The 14040-nt window shown below is 37.8% G+C and overlaps 1 protein-coding gene across 10 annotated transcripts in view; it reads right to left on the reverse strand.

Annotated features, from left to right (window-relative positions):
* Positions 1–14040, reverse strand: part of nek10 (NIMA-related kinase 10) — a 111171-nt gene that overhangs the window by 4798 nt on the left and 92333 nt on the right. For 8 of the 10 annotated variants that reach the window (XM_059945003.1, XM_059945000.1, XM_059945005.1 and 5 more), the window contains 5 exons: positions 12598–12708; positions 12092–12200; positions 11386–11438; positions 7759–7820; positions 1454–3962 (listed from right to left, as the gene is read on the reverse strand). In XM_059945003.1, the coding sequence (XP_059800986.1) occupies positions 3911–3962; positions 7759–7820; positions 11386–11438; positions 12092–12200; positions 12598–12708 (387 nt within the window). In that variant the 3' untranslated portion in view covers positions 1454–3910. Of the gene's footprint in view, positions 1–1453; positions 3963–7758; positions 7821–11385; positions 11439–12091; positions 12201–12597; positions 12709–14040 lie in introns of those variants that run through there. The other 2 variants (XM_059945004.1, XR_009506944.1) reach the window with 2 other exon arrangements.

Consider the following 14040-nt stretch of genomic DNA (forward strand, 5'->3'; position numbering starts at 1 on the left):
CTGAGGTAATGAAAACAGTACATCATAGAATCACAGCAATCTACAGCACATTACAGGCCCTTCGGCCCGCAATGTTGTGCTGACCATGTAACCTACAAATGTAATATAATGTACAAATGTAACTGATTATGTGGCATAATGATTATAGGTGTATGGATGTGGACCACAAGATGTTCCTCCACATCCTTCTACGTACCATATAGAATGCAGAGTGCAGTGAAAATGTACTAAGAGATTGTCTGGACTTGGGGGCCTAGGTTACAAGGAGGCTGCTTAGATGAAGACTTTATTCCCTGGAATGCAGGAGGATGGGGGGCTGATCTCATAGAGAGATATTAAGATTGAATGTGTAGGTTTAAGATCAGGGGTGAGAGATTTAAAAGGGAACTCAAGGGCAGCTTAAAATGAGCTATCAGAGATGGTGGTGAAGGTGGGCAGATGAACAGCATTTAAAAGCCATCTCGATAGGAGAGCTTTAGTGGGCTAAGGGCCAAATGCAGACAAATGGAATTAACTCACGGGGCAACACAGTCTATATGGATGAGCTGGGATGAAGAATCTATTTCCCTGCTGTGTGATGCTAAGAACCAAATGATATAAATCACAACACCCTTAACTTTACGTTAAACATGCTGAATAACAAGTTTACCAACAGAATCAGAATCAGGTTTAATATCACTAGTATATGTTGTGAAATTTGTTGTTTTGTGGCAGCAGTACACTACAATACATAATAAAAATTATAAATTATAATAAATATTTAAGACCATAAAATAAAGGAGCATAATTCTTTCATTTTGCTCATCGTCTGCTCTAATATTTCATCATGGCTGGTCCAATTTTTCTCTCAGCCCCAATCTCTTGGCTTCTCCCTTCATGCCCTGACCAATCAAGAATCTATCAGCCTCTTCCTTAAACATACATAAAGACTTGGCCTCCATAGCTGCCTGTAGCAAAAAATCCCACAAGATTCACTGCATTCTGGCTAAAAAATCCTCCATCTCCTTTAAAAAAGGACACCCCTCTATTCTGAGGCTGTGTCCTCTGGTCTTAGACTCTCCCACTATAGGAAACATCCTCTCATTCACTCCTCATCCACACTCTATCAAGGCCTTTCACCATTTGTTAAGTTTCAATGATGTCACCTCCTCATTCTTCTGAATTCCAGTGAAGCTAGAGCCATTAGATGCTCTTCATATGACTAGCCATTCAATCCTGGAATCATTTTTGTGAACCTCCAATTGAACCCTCTGCAGTTTCAGCACACCCTTTCTAAGATAAATGGCCCAAGACTGCTCACAATACTCCAAGTGATGCCTCACCAGTGCTTTATGAAGTCTCAACATTACATCCATGCTTTAATATTCTAGTCTTCTTGAAATGGAAAAAGGTAAAACTAAATATTTATTTAATACTTAGTTATTGTCTTGAAAAGAATAAAAGCTAAGGCAAATTGGATTTCTTCAGTATGTATTTTATTTTACCTATTAATGCAAATAGAGAACTTTAAGAGTTACAAAAATAAAACATGACATTTCTAAATATATCTTAACATTTTGCTGTCCAGTTTGCAAACAAGAACAGAAACTGTATTAAATACACTTATTCACTCAATTTGTGCAGTACAGATGATATATTTATTTCCTTTTAAAGATCTTTCTAAATGCAATACCACACCATTATTCTTTCACAATCAATCAACATTTTAATAAATGTGACACTTTGAGGGCTTTTTAGTTACTTGTAAGTTTTGTGCCTGTGTAACATTTTTTTTTATATGAACTACCAAATCCCTGGAGCTGTTAGATTTTGATGAATTAGTGACAACTAAATGACGATGGGTCTTTATGCAAAGATCACCAGTCTGGGAAGCTATGACAATTCCAAGTGCACTTATAATACTGGTCCATTCACAATGAGGTACAGCTTTAATAAAATTTGTCTGAGCAGCTATTACTAATTAATATTCAGAAACATTAGTGCATATTATGCAAGTTCAAATATTCATTTTCATAAATCAGCAGCAAAATATTTAAAAGCTGAAGACTTCAACATCTGAGTTTTTAAGTCTGTTAGTTACCCTAAATCAGAAAAGAATATCACTACCTATAGCTACTTACTACAGGTGGCTTTTGCCACCTAAATTATATAAACTACAATAGGTAGAATATGACTCAAAAATCATGAAAGCAGCCTCATTCACCCAAATATCTACCTCTAGTTGAACACTTGAGTGGAATGGTTATGAAGAAATGTAAAGTACCAAGTGTGGAGAGTGTGAAGAAGTCAATGTTTCAGGTCGTAATCTTTTTTATTTAGAGATACAGTACAGTAACAGTTTCTTATGGTTGGTGTACCAACCCATGTGACCAATTAACCTACTAACTCATTTAGCAGAAGGAGTTCTGTTAAAAGGCCACTGAACTCTAACTTCTTTCTTTCTCTCCACCAATATTGCCTGGGCAGCTGAGTAATTTGACCATTTCACTTCAGATTGCACCATCCCTAGAATTTTCACTTTTTGAAGAAAAGTTTGAAGCTTCTATATTCCAGAACTATTTATTCTTCATGCTCTGTAGCAAACAAATACAAGTTTCTGCCGTTGCTGGAATTTCAGAGGAACACACACACACACAAAATGCTGGAGGAACTTAGCAGGTTAGGTAGTATCTATGGAGAGGAATAAACAGTCCTCAGCCCAAAATGTTGACTGATATGCTACCTGCTGGGTTCTTTCAGCATTTTGTGTGAGTTGTAGGTGGAAGATTTCAATAACACAGAAACCAGACAAAATGCACTACTAAGTGGTTAACTGTAGCAATTAGAAAAATAAATATCATCATTTTTTTCTGCATTAAGCAATATTTTAAAAATTGTTGACAAGGAATGTGTGTCACAAACATTCAGTAATTAATCTTTACCAGATTCATTAATAGCTTTGCATATTTCATTGAAAGTACTTCAGAATGCCTTTGATTCCCTCATAACACAAGGACATTGTTCACAATGGAAAACTGCAATTTTTTTCAGATCAAGATCATCAAAATCTTATCTTCTAATTCTATAGTCATTATCCCCTAATTCTACTTCAACTGAAAATCAGATCATTTGTGTTTCTGCTTTCTGCCGGTGAAGACGTAACTCTACATGTCACCTTTCCTCCATCAGTTCTCACTTCTCCAATAAGTTCACACAAAACATACACTTATGAATATTAAACTGAACATTTACCAGGTTTTGTCCATTACTAAAATATGATAACCAGTCTCATAAAATAGAACCTAATAGTTTATTAGATAATCCATTTGCTAATCTATAAAACACATTTTCTATATTGAATCTGTGTTATCAATTCATAGACAGTAACAGCAGGTAGATGTGACAGTCATGCTTATCTGAGACATACCTACAACCACATTTCTTAATCGTCAGTGTTTTCCATTTGCCATGGCAAATGTTTAAGAACTCAGTTAAATAAACCAATTTCATTTGCATTTTCATGAAGAAATGACAAACTAATTCATACTCTAAATGGGATAAGGAAAATTATACTATGGACTACATTGCACACCTGAAATCAACTTCTATCTTTGCTCTGCTATTTACATCAATACATAAAGTGAACAGAATAAACCCTTCCCGGAATCTGTTGGGAAGTTAGGGGTGGGGAGAGGGGGAGGTGGTTCCTTAATATTGGTTTGTTCATTATTCTCAATTAATGATATATCCGAAGAATAACAAAACATTTTAAGGATCTGTATTCATCAGTTTGCTCCGTGTGTGTGTGTGTGTGTCTCCCTCTCTCTCCCTCTCCAAAAGTTGCCAGATTCAAATTCTTCAATATGCATCTGGGTGAAGGCAGTTCCAGCTTACTTCTCCCGGCAAGTTGCTGTAAAGATTGAAAGGTAGACTATCTTCGGGAAGGCAAATAGTTCTTGAATGTCCATGGGTAAGTGTGATTTCTAGAAAATAAATTTTTTAAAGTTACTGTATTTGAGGGCCTAACACTAACAAGAAAATCAAATATTATAAAGTAACTATTGGGGTGAGTGCTGAAGACTCTGTTGCCCATACCATGTCATGGGGTGTGTGCTGAAGACTCTGTTGCCCACACCATGTCATGGGGTGTGTGCTGAAGACTCTGTTGCCCACACCATGTCATGGGGTGAGTGCTGAAGACTCTGTTGCCCACACCATGTCATGGGGTGAGTGCTGAAGACTCTGTTGCCCATACCATGTCATGGGGTGAGTGCTGAAGACTCTGTTGCCCACACCATGTCATGGGGTGAGTGCTGAAGACTCTGTTGCCCATACCATGTCATGGGGTGAGTGCTGAAGACTCTGTTGCCCACACCATGTCATGGGGTGAGTGCTGAAGACTCTGTTGCCCATACCATGTCATGGGGTGAGTGCTGAAGACTCTGTTGCCCACACCATGTCATGGGGTGAGTGCTGAAGACTCTGTTGCCCACACCATGTCATGGGGTGAGTGCTGAAGACTCTGTTGCCCACACCATGTCATGGGGTGAGTGCTGAAGACTCTGTTGCCCACACCATGTCATGGGGTGAGTGCTGAAGACTCTGTTGCCCACACCATGTCATGGGGTGAGTGCTGAAGACTCTGTTGCCCACACCATGTCATGGGGTGAGTGCTGAAGACTCTGTTGCCCATACCATGTCATGGGGTGAGTGCTGAAGACTCTGTTGCCCATACCATATCATGGGGTGAGTGCTGAAGACTCTGTTGCCCACACCAGTTAAGTATTTTGCCTTGGAGCTCGAGAAATTGGAGAAGAAGTTGAAAGATAGAATTTTTGTGATGTACCTGGGAATCAATGACATTGATAGGGCTAAGGTATTGATATTGGCTTATTATTGTCACATGTATTGAAATAGAGTGAAAAGCTTGTCTTGAATACTGCTTGTACAGATCAAATCATTACACAGAGCATTGAGCTAGAACAGACTAAAACAATAGCAATGCAGAATAAAGGGTGAAAGCTATAGAGAAAGTGCCGTGCAGGTAAATGATAAAGTGCAAGATAATTGTGAGACCAAGAGTCCATTTTATCGTAGAAGAGTTCCATTCAAGTTTAGTGACAGAAGCTGTCTTTGAGACTTGTGATCTGTGCTTTCAGGCTTTTGTATCTTCTGCTTGATGGGAGGGGGGAAAAGAGAGAATGTTTGGGGTGGATGGAGTATTTGATTAAGCTGACTGGGTCCAGAACTATTGCAGTTTCTTCATGTCACGGGCAGAACAGCTGCTGTACCAAGCTGTTATGCATCCAGGTAGAATGCAGCAATAAAAATTAGCAAGGATTGAGGGAATATTCCAAATTTCTTTATCCTCTCTGTCTGAGGAGACAAATAACCTAATTATATAAAATTAACAGTCAATGTTTCATCTGATGAAAGTTCTTGAACTGAATCAACAGTTTATTCCTCTCCAGAGATGCTCTTGACTTGCCAACTTCCTCCAGCATTTTGCATGTGTTACTCTGGATGTCCAGTATCTGCAAAATCTCTTGAGTTGATAAAATTATAAGAGGCATTGATAAGATCGATGGTCAGCAGCTATGTCCCAGGGTGTGAATGTTAAATACCAGAGGGCAGAGACTTAAGGTCATGGGGAAAATTTAAAAGAGATTTATGCTTTCCTCCCCATACAGGGTGTGGCGTTTGCCTGGAACATCCTGCCGGGGAAGTGGAAGAAGAAGGGGTAGCATGATAGCTTAGTGGTTAGTGTAATGCTGATTGAAGTTCAATTCCAGTTATTCTCGGTCAGGGGTTTGTACATTCTCCCCAAGACCAGGGGGGCTTCCACCATGTACTCCAGTTCTCTCCCACATTCCAAAGACGTATGGTTCAGGGTAGTGAGTTGTCGCAGGCTACGTTGGTATTGGAAACATGGTGACACTGTGTATTGCCCCCAGCACAATCCTCTCTGATTTGATTTGTTTCAAATGACACATTTCACTCTATGTTTTGATGTACATGTGACAAATAAAGTGATCTTTTATTGATTCTATTATTGATTTATTGATTATGCCCACAAGAAAATGAAACTCAGGGTTGTAATGGTGACATATATGTACTTTGATAATGAATTTGCTTTGAACTTTAATCTTCAAATCTTAAAATACTGGAAGAGCTCAGCTGGTCAGGCAGCATCTATGGAAAGGAATAATCAGTCAACCTAATGAGCCTTGGCCATAGGTGCTGCCTGACTTGCTGAGTTGCTCAAGCTCTAGGAGCGCTCAGCAAGTCCAGTGACAGATGTGAAAAGAGAAGTGGAGTTTGTGGTTTTGTACAACCTACTGAGCACAGAGTTGGGATCCTGAAGCTGATTTTACCTATCATGTTCATTGTCTCTTTAACCACTGTGGCTCTAAATGATCAATATGTAGTAGAGATGAAACTCTTCCATTGAATAACATGAAAAAGAAAATTGATCATTCTTGCATTATGATGGTACAATAAACTGTTTGGAATTCTATGGGAAATCAGTATTTTCCCATTTGGTACAGGTAGCAGATGGGTGATGATAATTTGTCTGTCAGGGAGGGAGAGAGCATAATTAAGAGTATAGTCTTCTCAGGTACAAGGATGGGGCCTGTCCTGAACCCAGCTATTGTTGTGAATGCTGCAGGATAGGTAGTGCCAGTTCCACACAGTGACGCCAGGACGAGGGTTGTCCTGATCTGAATCCAAACATTTTCTAAGAGCATAGATTTGATCCTCCCTGATAAGTGAAGGATGAATCTAAATCATGAATTTTGAGGAGAGTGGATTTCTGGGTGGTGATATGGCGCTGGTCTTTGGTGATTGAAGCAGGAGTGGATCATGGTGGGGGTGACGGTGTGGGTCATCACTGTGAGGGGAACAGGGCTGGAGGTGGATGTGTAATTGCAGGGTTGCAGTATAAAGTGTGATTGTGGGAGAGTTGAAGGTAGTTGCGATTGTACATGTGGACTCTTTGTATCACAAAGCAGCAGAAGCAGTGACTATGTGGACATTGGTAAATGTTATGTCTGCATCAAGGACCTCCACCATCCAGGCCATGCTCTGTTATCACTATTACCATCAGGAAGGAGGTACAGGAGCCTTAGGACCCACACCACCAGGTTCATGAAAAGTTATTACCCTTCAATCGTCAGGCTCCCGAACCAGCGTGGATAAATCCACTCACTACAACTCTGAACTGATTCCACAACCTAGACTCACTTTCAAGGACTCTACAACACATATTCTCAGCTCTATTTAATTTTAAAAAAATTATTTTGCACTTTGGTCTTTTGTCAGTCTTTATTTTACTATAGTTATCAAAAATCCTATCTTGTTTCTTTATTTTGCTATAAATGCCTGCAGGAAATGAATCACAAGGTAGAATATGGTGGCGTATGTACTTTGACAATGAATTGACTTTGATGTGTATGGGGATCTGCTTTCTGTACCTGCAGACATTATTGGATTGTCACCTGTCTCTCCTGTGCTAGTCCTTGCCTCCCAGCACTGGGCAAACCCAGTTGGAAATAATCAGCCAAAATTGCAAACACAACTTTGTACAAATTACAAGTCTGAGGCAGCATGCCTCCATAAAATATCTAATGATCTGTCTGGACACTCAGCTCAAGTCTAACTGGAAATAAGTTCATTTGAAGTGTATCCAGTCAAAGAGGGATATTTTTAACCTGTAGCTGACCCAAAGCTGTTTGTTCTTCGAGTGTTAAAAGTATTTCTGCTGGTGTAAAAACTCACCTGTTAACAGTGTTAAGGATGTCATAATAACCATTTTCAATAAGAACTTCTTCAATTATCATCTATACGTGAAACAAACAAAAATGTTAGCAAACGAGAAAATCTGCAGATGCTGGAAATCCAAGCGACACACACAAAATGCTGGTGGAACGCAGCAGGTCAGGCAGTATCAATGGAAAAGAGTACAGATGATGTTTCAGTAGGACTGGAAAAAAAGATAAGGAGTAGATTTAAGAGGTGGGGAGTGGGAATAACACAATGTGATAGGTGAAACTGGGAGGGGGAGGGATGAGAAGAGCTGGGAAGTTGATTGGTGAAAGAGATAGGGCTAGAGAAAGGGGAATTTAATAGGAGAGGAAATAAAATGGGTGACCACTGGGAGAAGCCACTTCTTCTGGCAGACAACAGAGGTATGGTGACACTCATCTGTGAGTCTGTTGGGGTAATTTACTGTTTCTGGTGGTCCCGTTGTGACCCAATGTAGATTGGGAGACCGCTTCGCTGAGCACCTACTCTCCATCCGCCAGAAGAAGCAGGATCTCCCAGTGGCCACCCATTTTAATTTCACTTCCCATTTCCTTTCCAATATGTCAGTCCATGGCCTCCCCTATTGTTGCAATGAGGCCACACTCAGGTTGGATGAACAACACTTCGTAATCCGTCTGGGTAGCCTCCAACCTGATGGCATGAACATCGCTTTCTCGAAGTTCCGCCAATACCCCCACCCTCTCCTTCATCATTCCCCATCCCTTTTCCCTCTCTCATCTTATTTCCTTGCCTGCCCATTACCACCCTCTGGTGTTCCTCCTACCCTCCTTTTCTTTCTTCCATGGCTTCTGTCCTCTCCTATTAGATTCCCTCATCTCCAACCATGTATTTTTTTCACCAATCAACTTTCCATATTTTTACTTCACCCATCCCCGTCCTGGTTTCACCTGTCACCTTGTGTTTCTCCCTCCCCTCCCCCCACCTTTAAAAAATGTCAGCAAGCAATTTAATTCCTTACCTTTCAAATACTAGAAATAAATATTAGCAAAATAGTTTTTGCTTAAGGTTCTTTCAAAAAATATTTATTTATTTATTAAATTTTAGAAAATTACAAAAAATAAATGTGATGATAAATAGTGAGAAAAATAATGTTAACCCTCCCCCCCTAAACCCTTATCTAAAGAAAGAAAAAAAAAGAGAAAGATTGCCTGGATATTGGAGGATCCCCACATGCTCCATGGAGTTCAAAATAATTTTAATATTTATTTTTACTTTCCCCAATTACTTTATAATTTTATCTTCAAAGGACCTATGTATTTAATCCTATCTTTTGTAGGTATGGGAGCCAAATTTTCAAAAATATATCATATTCATTTCTTAGATTCTATGTAATTTTTTCAAGTGGAATACAACTATATATTTCATTATTCCAACGATCCATAGTCAAATATAAATCAGATTTCCAAGTAACTGCGATAACTTTTTTGGCTACTGCCAATGCAATTTTTATAAATTTTTCTGATACTTATTCAATTTAAGTTTCGGTATTGTCCCTTCAATGTCTCCTAATAAAAATAATATTGGACTATGTGGGAGTTGTACTCCAGTAATTTGTTCCAATAAAGGTCTTAAATTTATCCAAAATGGTTGAATTTTAAAACAAGACCAAGTAGAATATAAAAAAGTACCAATTTCTTGATTACATCGAAAACATTGGTCAGACATATTTGAATTTAATCTATGTATTTTCTGTGGTGTTATATATAATTGATGTAAAAAATTATATAGTATTAATCTAAGTCAAACATTTATTGTATTTCTCATACTATCAGAACATAATCTTGACCAGTTTTTTCCATCAATTTTAACATTCAAATCAGATTCCCATTTTTGTCTTGATTTATGAATTCCTGATTTAATTGTCTGTTTCTGAATCAAATTATACATACAAGATGTAATTTAAAAAATTTTTCCTTTTCGAATTAATATTTCTATTTCACTAGATTTTGGCATCAATATTGTTTGACCCAGCTTTTCTCGTAAATAAGCCTTTAATTGAAAATAACAGAAAAGAGTGTTATTTGATATTTTATATTTATTTTTTAATTGATCAAACGACATCAATATACCTCCTTCAAAACAATCACCTATATATTTAATCCCCTTTTGGAACCAATTATGTAAAAGTTTATTATCCATTGTAAAAGGAATAAGCCTATTTTGAATTAAAGTTCTTTTTGCTAATAAAGATTTCTTTATTTCATCGTCCACATTTACCTTATACCATAAATCAATCAAGGGTCTTAATATAGGAGATTCTTTTTTTTCCCGTATCCATTTAGATTCCCATTTATATATAAAATCTTCTGGTATATTTTCTCCTATCTTATCTAATTCTACTCTAATCCATGCCAGTTTTTCTTCATCAAAAAAAGACGCAATAAATCTAAGTTGATTTGCTTTATAATAATTCTAAAAATTTCAAAGTTGTAACCCTTCTAAATCAAATTTACATGTCAATTTTTCCAATGATATTCTTGACATCTTTTCTTTCCAAAGAAATTTCCTTACATATTTATTCAGTTCTTGAAAAAACTTCTGAGGTAATTGTATTGGTAAAGTTTGAAATAAATATTGCAATCTAGGAAATATATTCATTTTTACAGCATTAACTCTACCTATTAATGTTATTGGTAACATCATCCATTTATCAAGATCCTCTTTTATTTTTTTTAATAATGGCAAATAATTTTGATTATATAAATTTTTTACATCATTATCAACTCTAATACCTAAATATTTTATCCCATTTATTGACCATTGAAATTGAGTTACTAATCGACATTGATTATAATTTCCTTTGGTAAGGGGTAAAATTTCACTTTTATCCCAATTTACTTTATACCCTGATACTTTCCCATTTTTTTGCTTAAGGTTGACATGATAATGTAGTGGATAGTGCAGTCGCTTCATCAACTGGAGTTGGATTCCTATCATTGTAAGGAATCTGTATGTTCTCCCTGTGACTGTGTGTATTTCCTCCAGGTACTCTGGTGTCATCCCACACTCCAGAGTTGGAGCTGGTAAGTTGTGGCCAGGCTATGTTGCTGTTGGAAGCAAGGCAACACTTGCAGGCTGCCCCCAGCACAATCCCCGCTGACTTTATTTGACACAAGCCACACATTTCATCGTATATTTCAATGTACATGTCAAATAAAGATTCCTTCTACTGATTAACAGAACATTGACTGATTTCATGACCCCATGTATACAGGATAGAATCCATATGGTAATGGATCATATTTATCTATCAAAACATTAGGCGTGGTAGTATAGTGGTTAGCCTAACTCTATTTAAGTGCAGTGACCTGGGTTTGATTCCCACTGCTGACTATAAGGAGTTTATACGTTCCCCACCCCCCCCAACAATCCAAAGACATACAGGATAGTAGTTTAATTGGGCCACATGTGTGTAACTGGGTTGTCTGTGCTAGTTGAGCTGGAAGGACATATTATCAAGCTGCATCTTTAAATATAAAAAGCAAAACTGGATGTGGTCTCACTACTTTCAAACATGCTACATGTTTAAATGTCATTAAAGTTAAACATAGTTAAACATGTAACTGGTGAAACACTGACCTGCATCTGTTCATAGGTTATTCCCTCTTCATATTCATAGCTGTAGGTGTTCACTGGAGTCAGATTGGAAGGAAGAACAATGATACTAACATGATGGACCAGCAAGTAAATACAGAAAGTAATATAACCAGTGTGCAATTAACTAACACGCACCGGATGTCAAGTTAGAGGTAAAATTGTAACAAACAAGGCACTGGAAGTTTCATGAAATGTGTAGTTTTGTGGCAGCAATACAGTGCAATACATAAAAAACTAATTTACAATAAGAAATGTATAACAAATTAAATTAAATAAGTAGTGCAAAAGGAGATCTAAAATAGTGAGGTTGTGTTCATAGGTTAGGTCATTGTCTGTTCAGGAATCTGATGGTGGAAGTGAAGAAGCCGTTCCTAAAGCATTGAGCGTCTGTCTTCGGGTTCCTGGACCTCCTCTCTGATGGTAGTAATAAGCAGTGAGCATGTCCTGACTGGTGTGGGTTGTTAATGATGGATGCTATATTTTTGAGATAACTTTGCTACCAAGGACATGGGCTTGCCCGGGTAAGTGCAGCTCCCACGACATTAAAAACAAACCCACTTGATGGTCTCCTATCCACCACAATAACTATTTTTCTACCTTGCCACATACACAATCCTCGGAATACACTGCAATTACTCTTCTCGTTATGTTTTGTGGGTTAGGGGAAGAGTTGACTAATGATTGTTACCTGCTCTATCTCCAGGGAATGCTGCACTCTCCCTGGACATCTGATGCATTAAATTGCAATCTGCTGTCACAATGTTCAGTTCAATAAGTTCAGGGGATCCTTGAAGAAGCTGTCATTACAAAATATTTTTAGAAAGTTCATGAAATCTGCTTATGATGTGATTTTGATAACCAAGTATTTCTGTAAAATCCCAGAATAGCATGAAAAAATGGTCAATTGAAAAAAAATACAAGGAAACTAAAAATACTACTTATTAAAAGTTATTTTTCTTCAACAGTATTTAGAAATTCACTGTAGTAACAGATTGAATCTATTTCACATTACACAAAATTTAAACTTTTGCACAGTAGTAATTTGGTCAAAGGTTTCTTGACCTATACTTTGTTAAATTATCCTCAATATACCCTTCACCTTGCAGATGCCTGTGGTTCAGAAGTATATTTGAAATTTCAAAATATTTAATTTCCAAATTTTTCATCACCATTTTAACTGTTATGACAACAGACCTTTTTAAGTTCTGCTTTCAAGTTGCAAGGATTGCTTAGTGGACTGAACAATGACTTCTTAAACCTCTCAATTACACTTCTCCGAAAGTTGTGATGCAAAGTCGGTGGAAGCTGTAGTGGTGGGGGGCGGGGGTGGTGGTGGGGAAAGGAGAATTGAATTTAAAACATAAAAGCTTTCAGTTATTTCATTAATTTAGAGAAACATCTAAATTTTCTCCACATTTAGCAATTGTTTTATATTATAAAACATATTATGGCCTTAATTATTTGAAAAGCATTGAATACAGTAGATCATATAAGGCACCTTGTACTACAAAATGGTTTAACCAACGTAACATCATTATGCATGTGATGTGAAACTACAGGACAAATGGTTGGTTAACCCCATCAATTTATATCTGTTGGTAACTGAAGATTCAAGTTAATTTGTCCATGAATAGTTCTAATCTATTAAGGTTTTTAAAAACTTTCCTATATGACTTTTTTTTGACAAGATAATGTTATCATAATTCTTTTTCCAATTCAGGCACCAGAATTAAAATCCAAACAAGAAAAAAAACCATGAAGGGATCCATTTTTCTGCTTATGATGTGGTGAATTGTGTCTTGGTAGGCTCAAGTGATGGATCATTAAATCAACTCTGTTAACTGCTACGCTACTGTGCTGCCCTTTTGACAACCTTCCTCACTATCCACAGCTCCGCCACTCCCATGCTATCTGCAAACTTATTAATCAGTCCACTTACATCTTTGTCCAGGTCATTAAATCACAAATATCAGAGGATCCAGCAGTGTCACTTTGGAACACCAGTGATTACGGGGTTCAGTTAGAATAACAACCTTCCATCACTACCCTCTATCTTCTGTGGCCATCCAGTTTACCAGGTCCCCATGAATTCAATGTTTCTGAATCTTCTGGATCAGCGTACCATGGGGCTCTTGCCAAATTTTCCAAAATACCTTAAATCTATGCCTCTGTTTGTATCTTCTTCTATGACTGCATGGGTTTGGTCCAGGTGCTCGTGTTTCCTCCCACATTCCAAAGATGTACCAATTAGGTTAATTGGTCATCTCATGATTAGGCTAGGTTTAAACTGGGGGCTGCTGGGTGACATGGCTTGAAGGGCCTGGAAAGGTCCATTCTGCACTGTATAAATAAACAATAAAAAATCATCTACTACCACCTTCTAACTCCTTCCAGAAAACCTATTAACTAGTTCCTACCACTAAATACATTTTAGCCCCTTCCCCCAACTTTTTGTACGGATTGCACCCTCCGCAACTCTCTTGTCCATTCGTCCCTCCCCACTAATCTCCCTCCAGCTGCTTATCCCTACAAGCAGCATAGTTGCAACACCTGCCCATCCACCTCCTCCCTCACCACCATTTAGGGCCCTAGGTGAGGTAACACTTCACCTGTGAATCTGCTGGGGTTGTCTATTGG

This window comes from Hypanus sabinus, chromosome 20, assembly GCF_030144855.1.
Source record: "Hypanus sabinus isolate sHypSab1 chromosome 20, sHypSab1.hap1, whole genome shotgun sequence".
Taxonomy (NCBI): domain Eukaryota; kingdom Metazoa; phylum Chordata; class Chondrichthyes; order Myliobatiformes; family Dasyatidae; genus Hypanus; species Hypanus sabinus.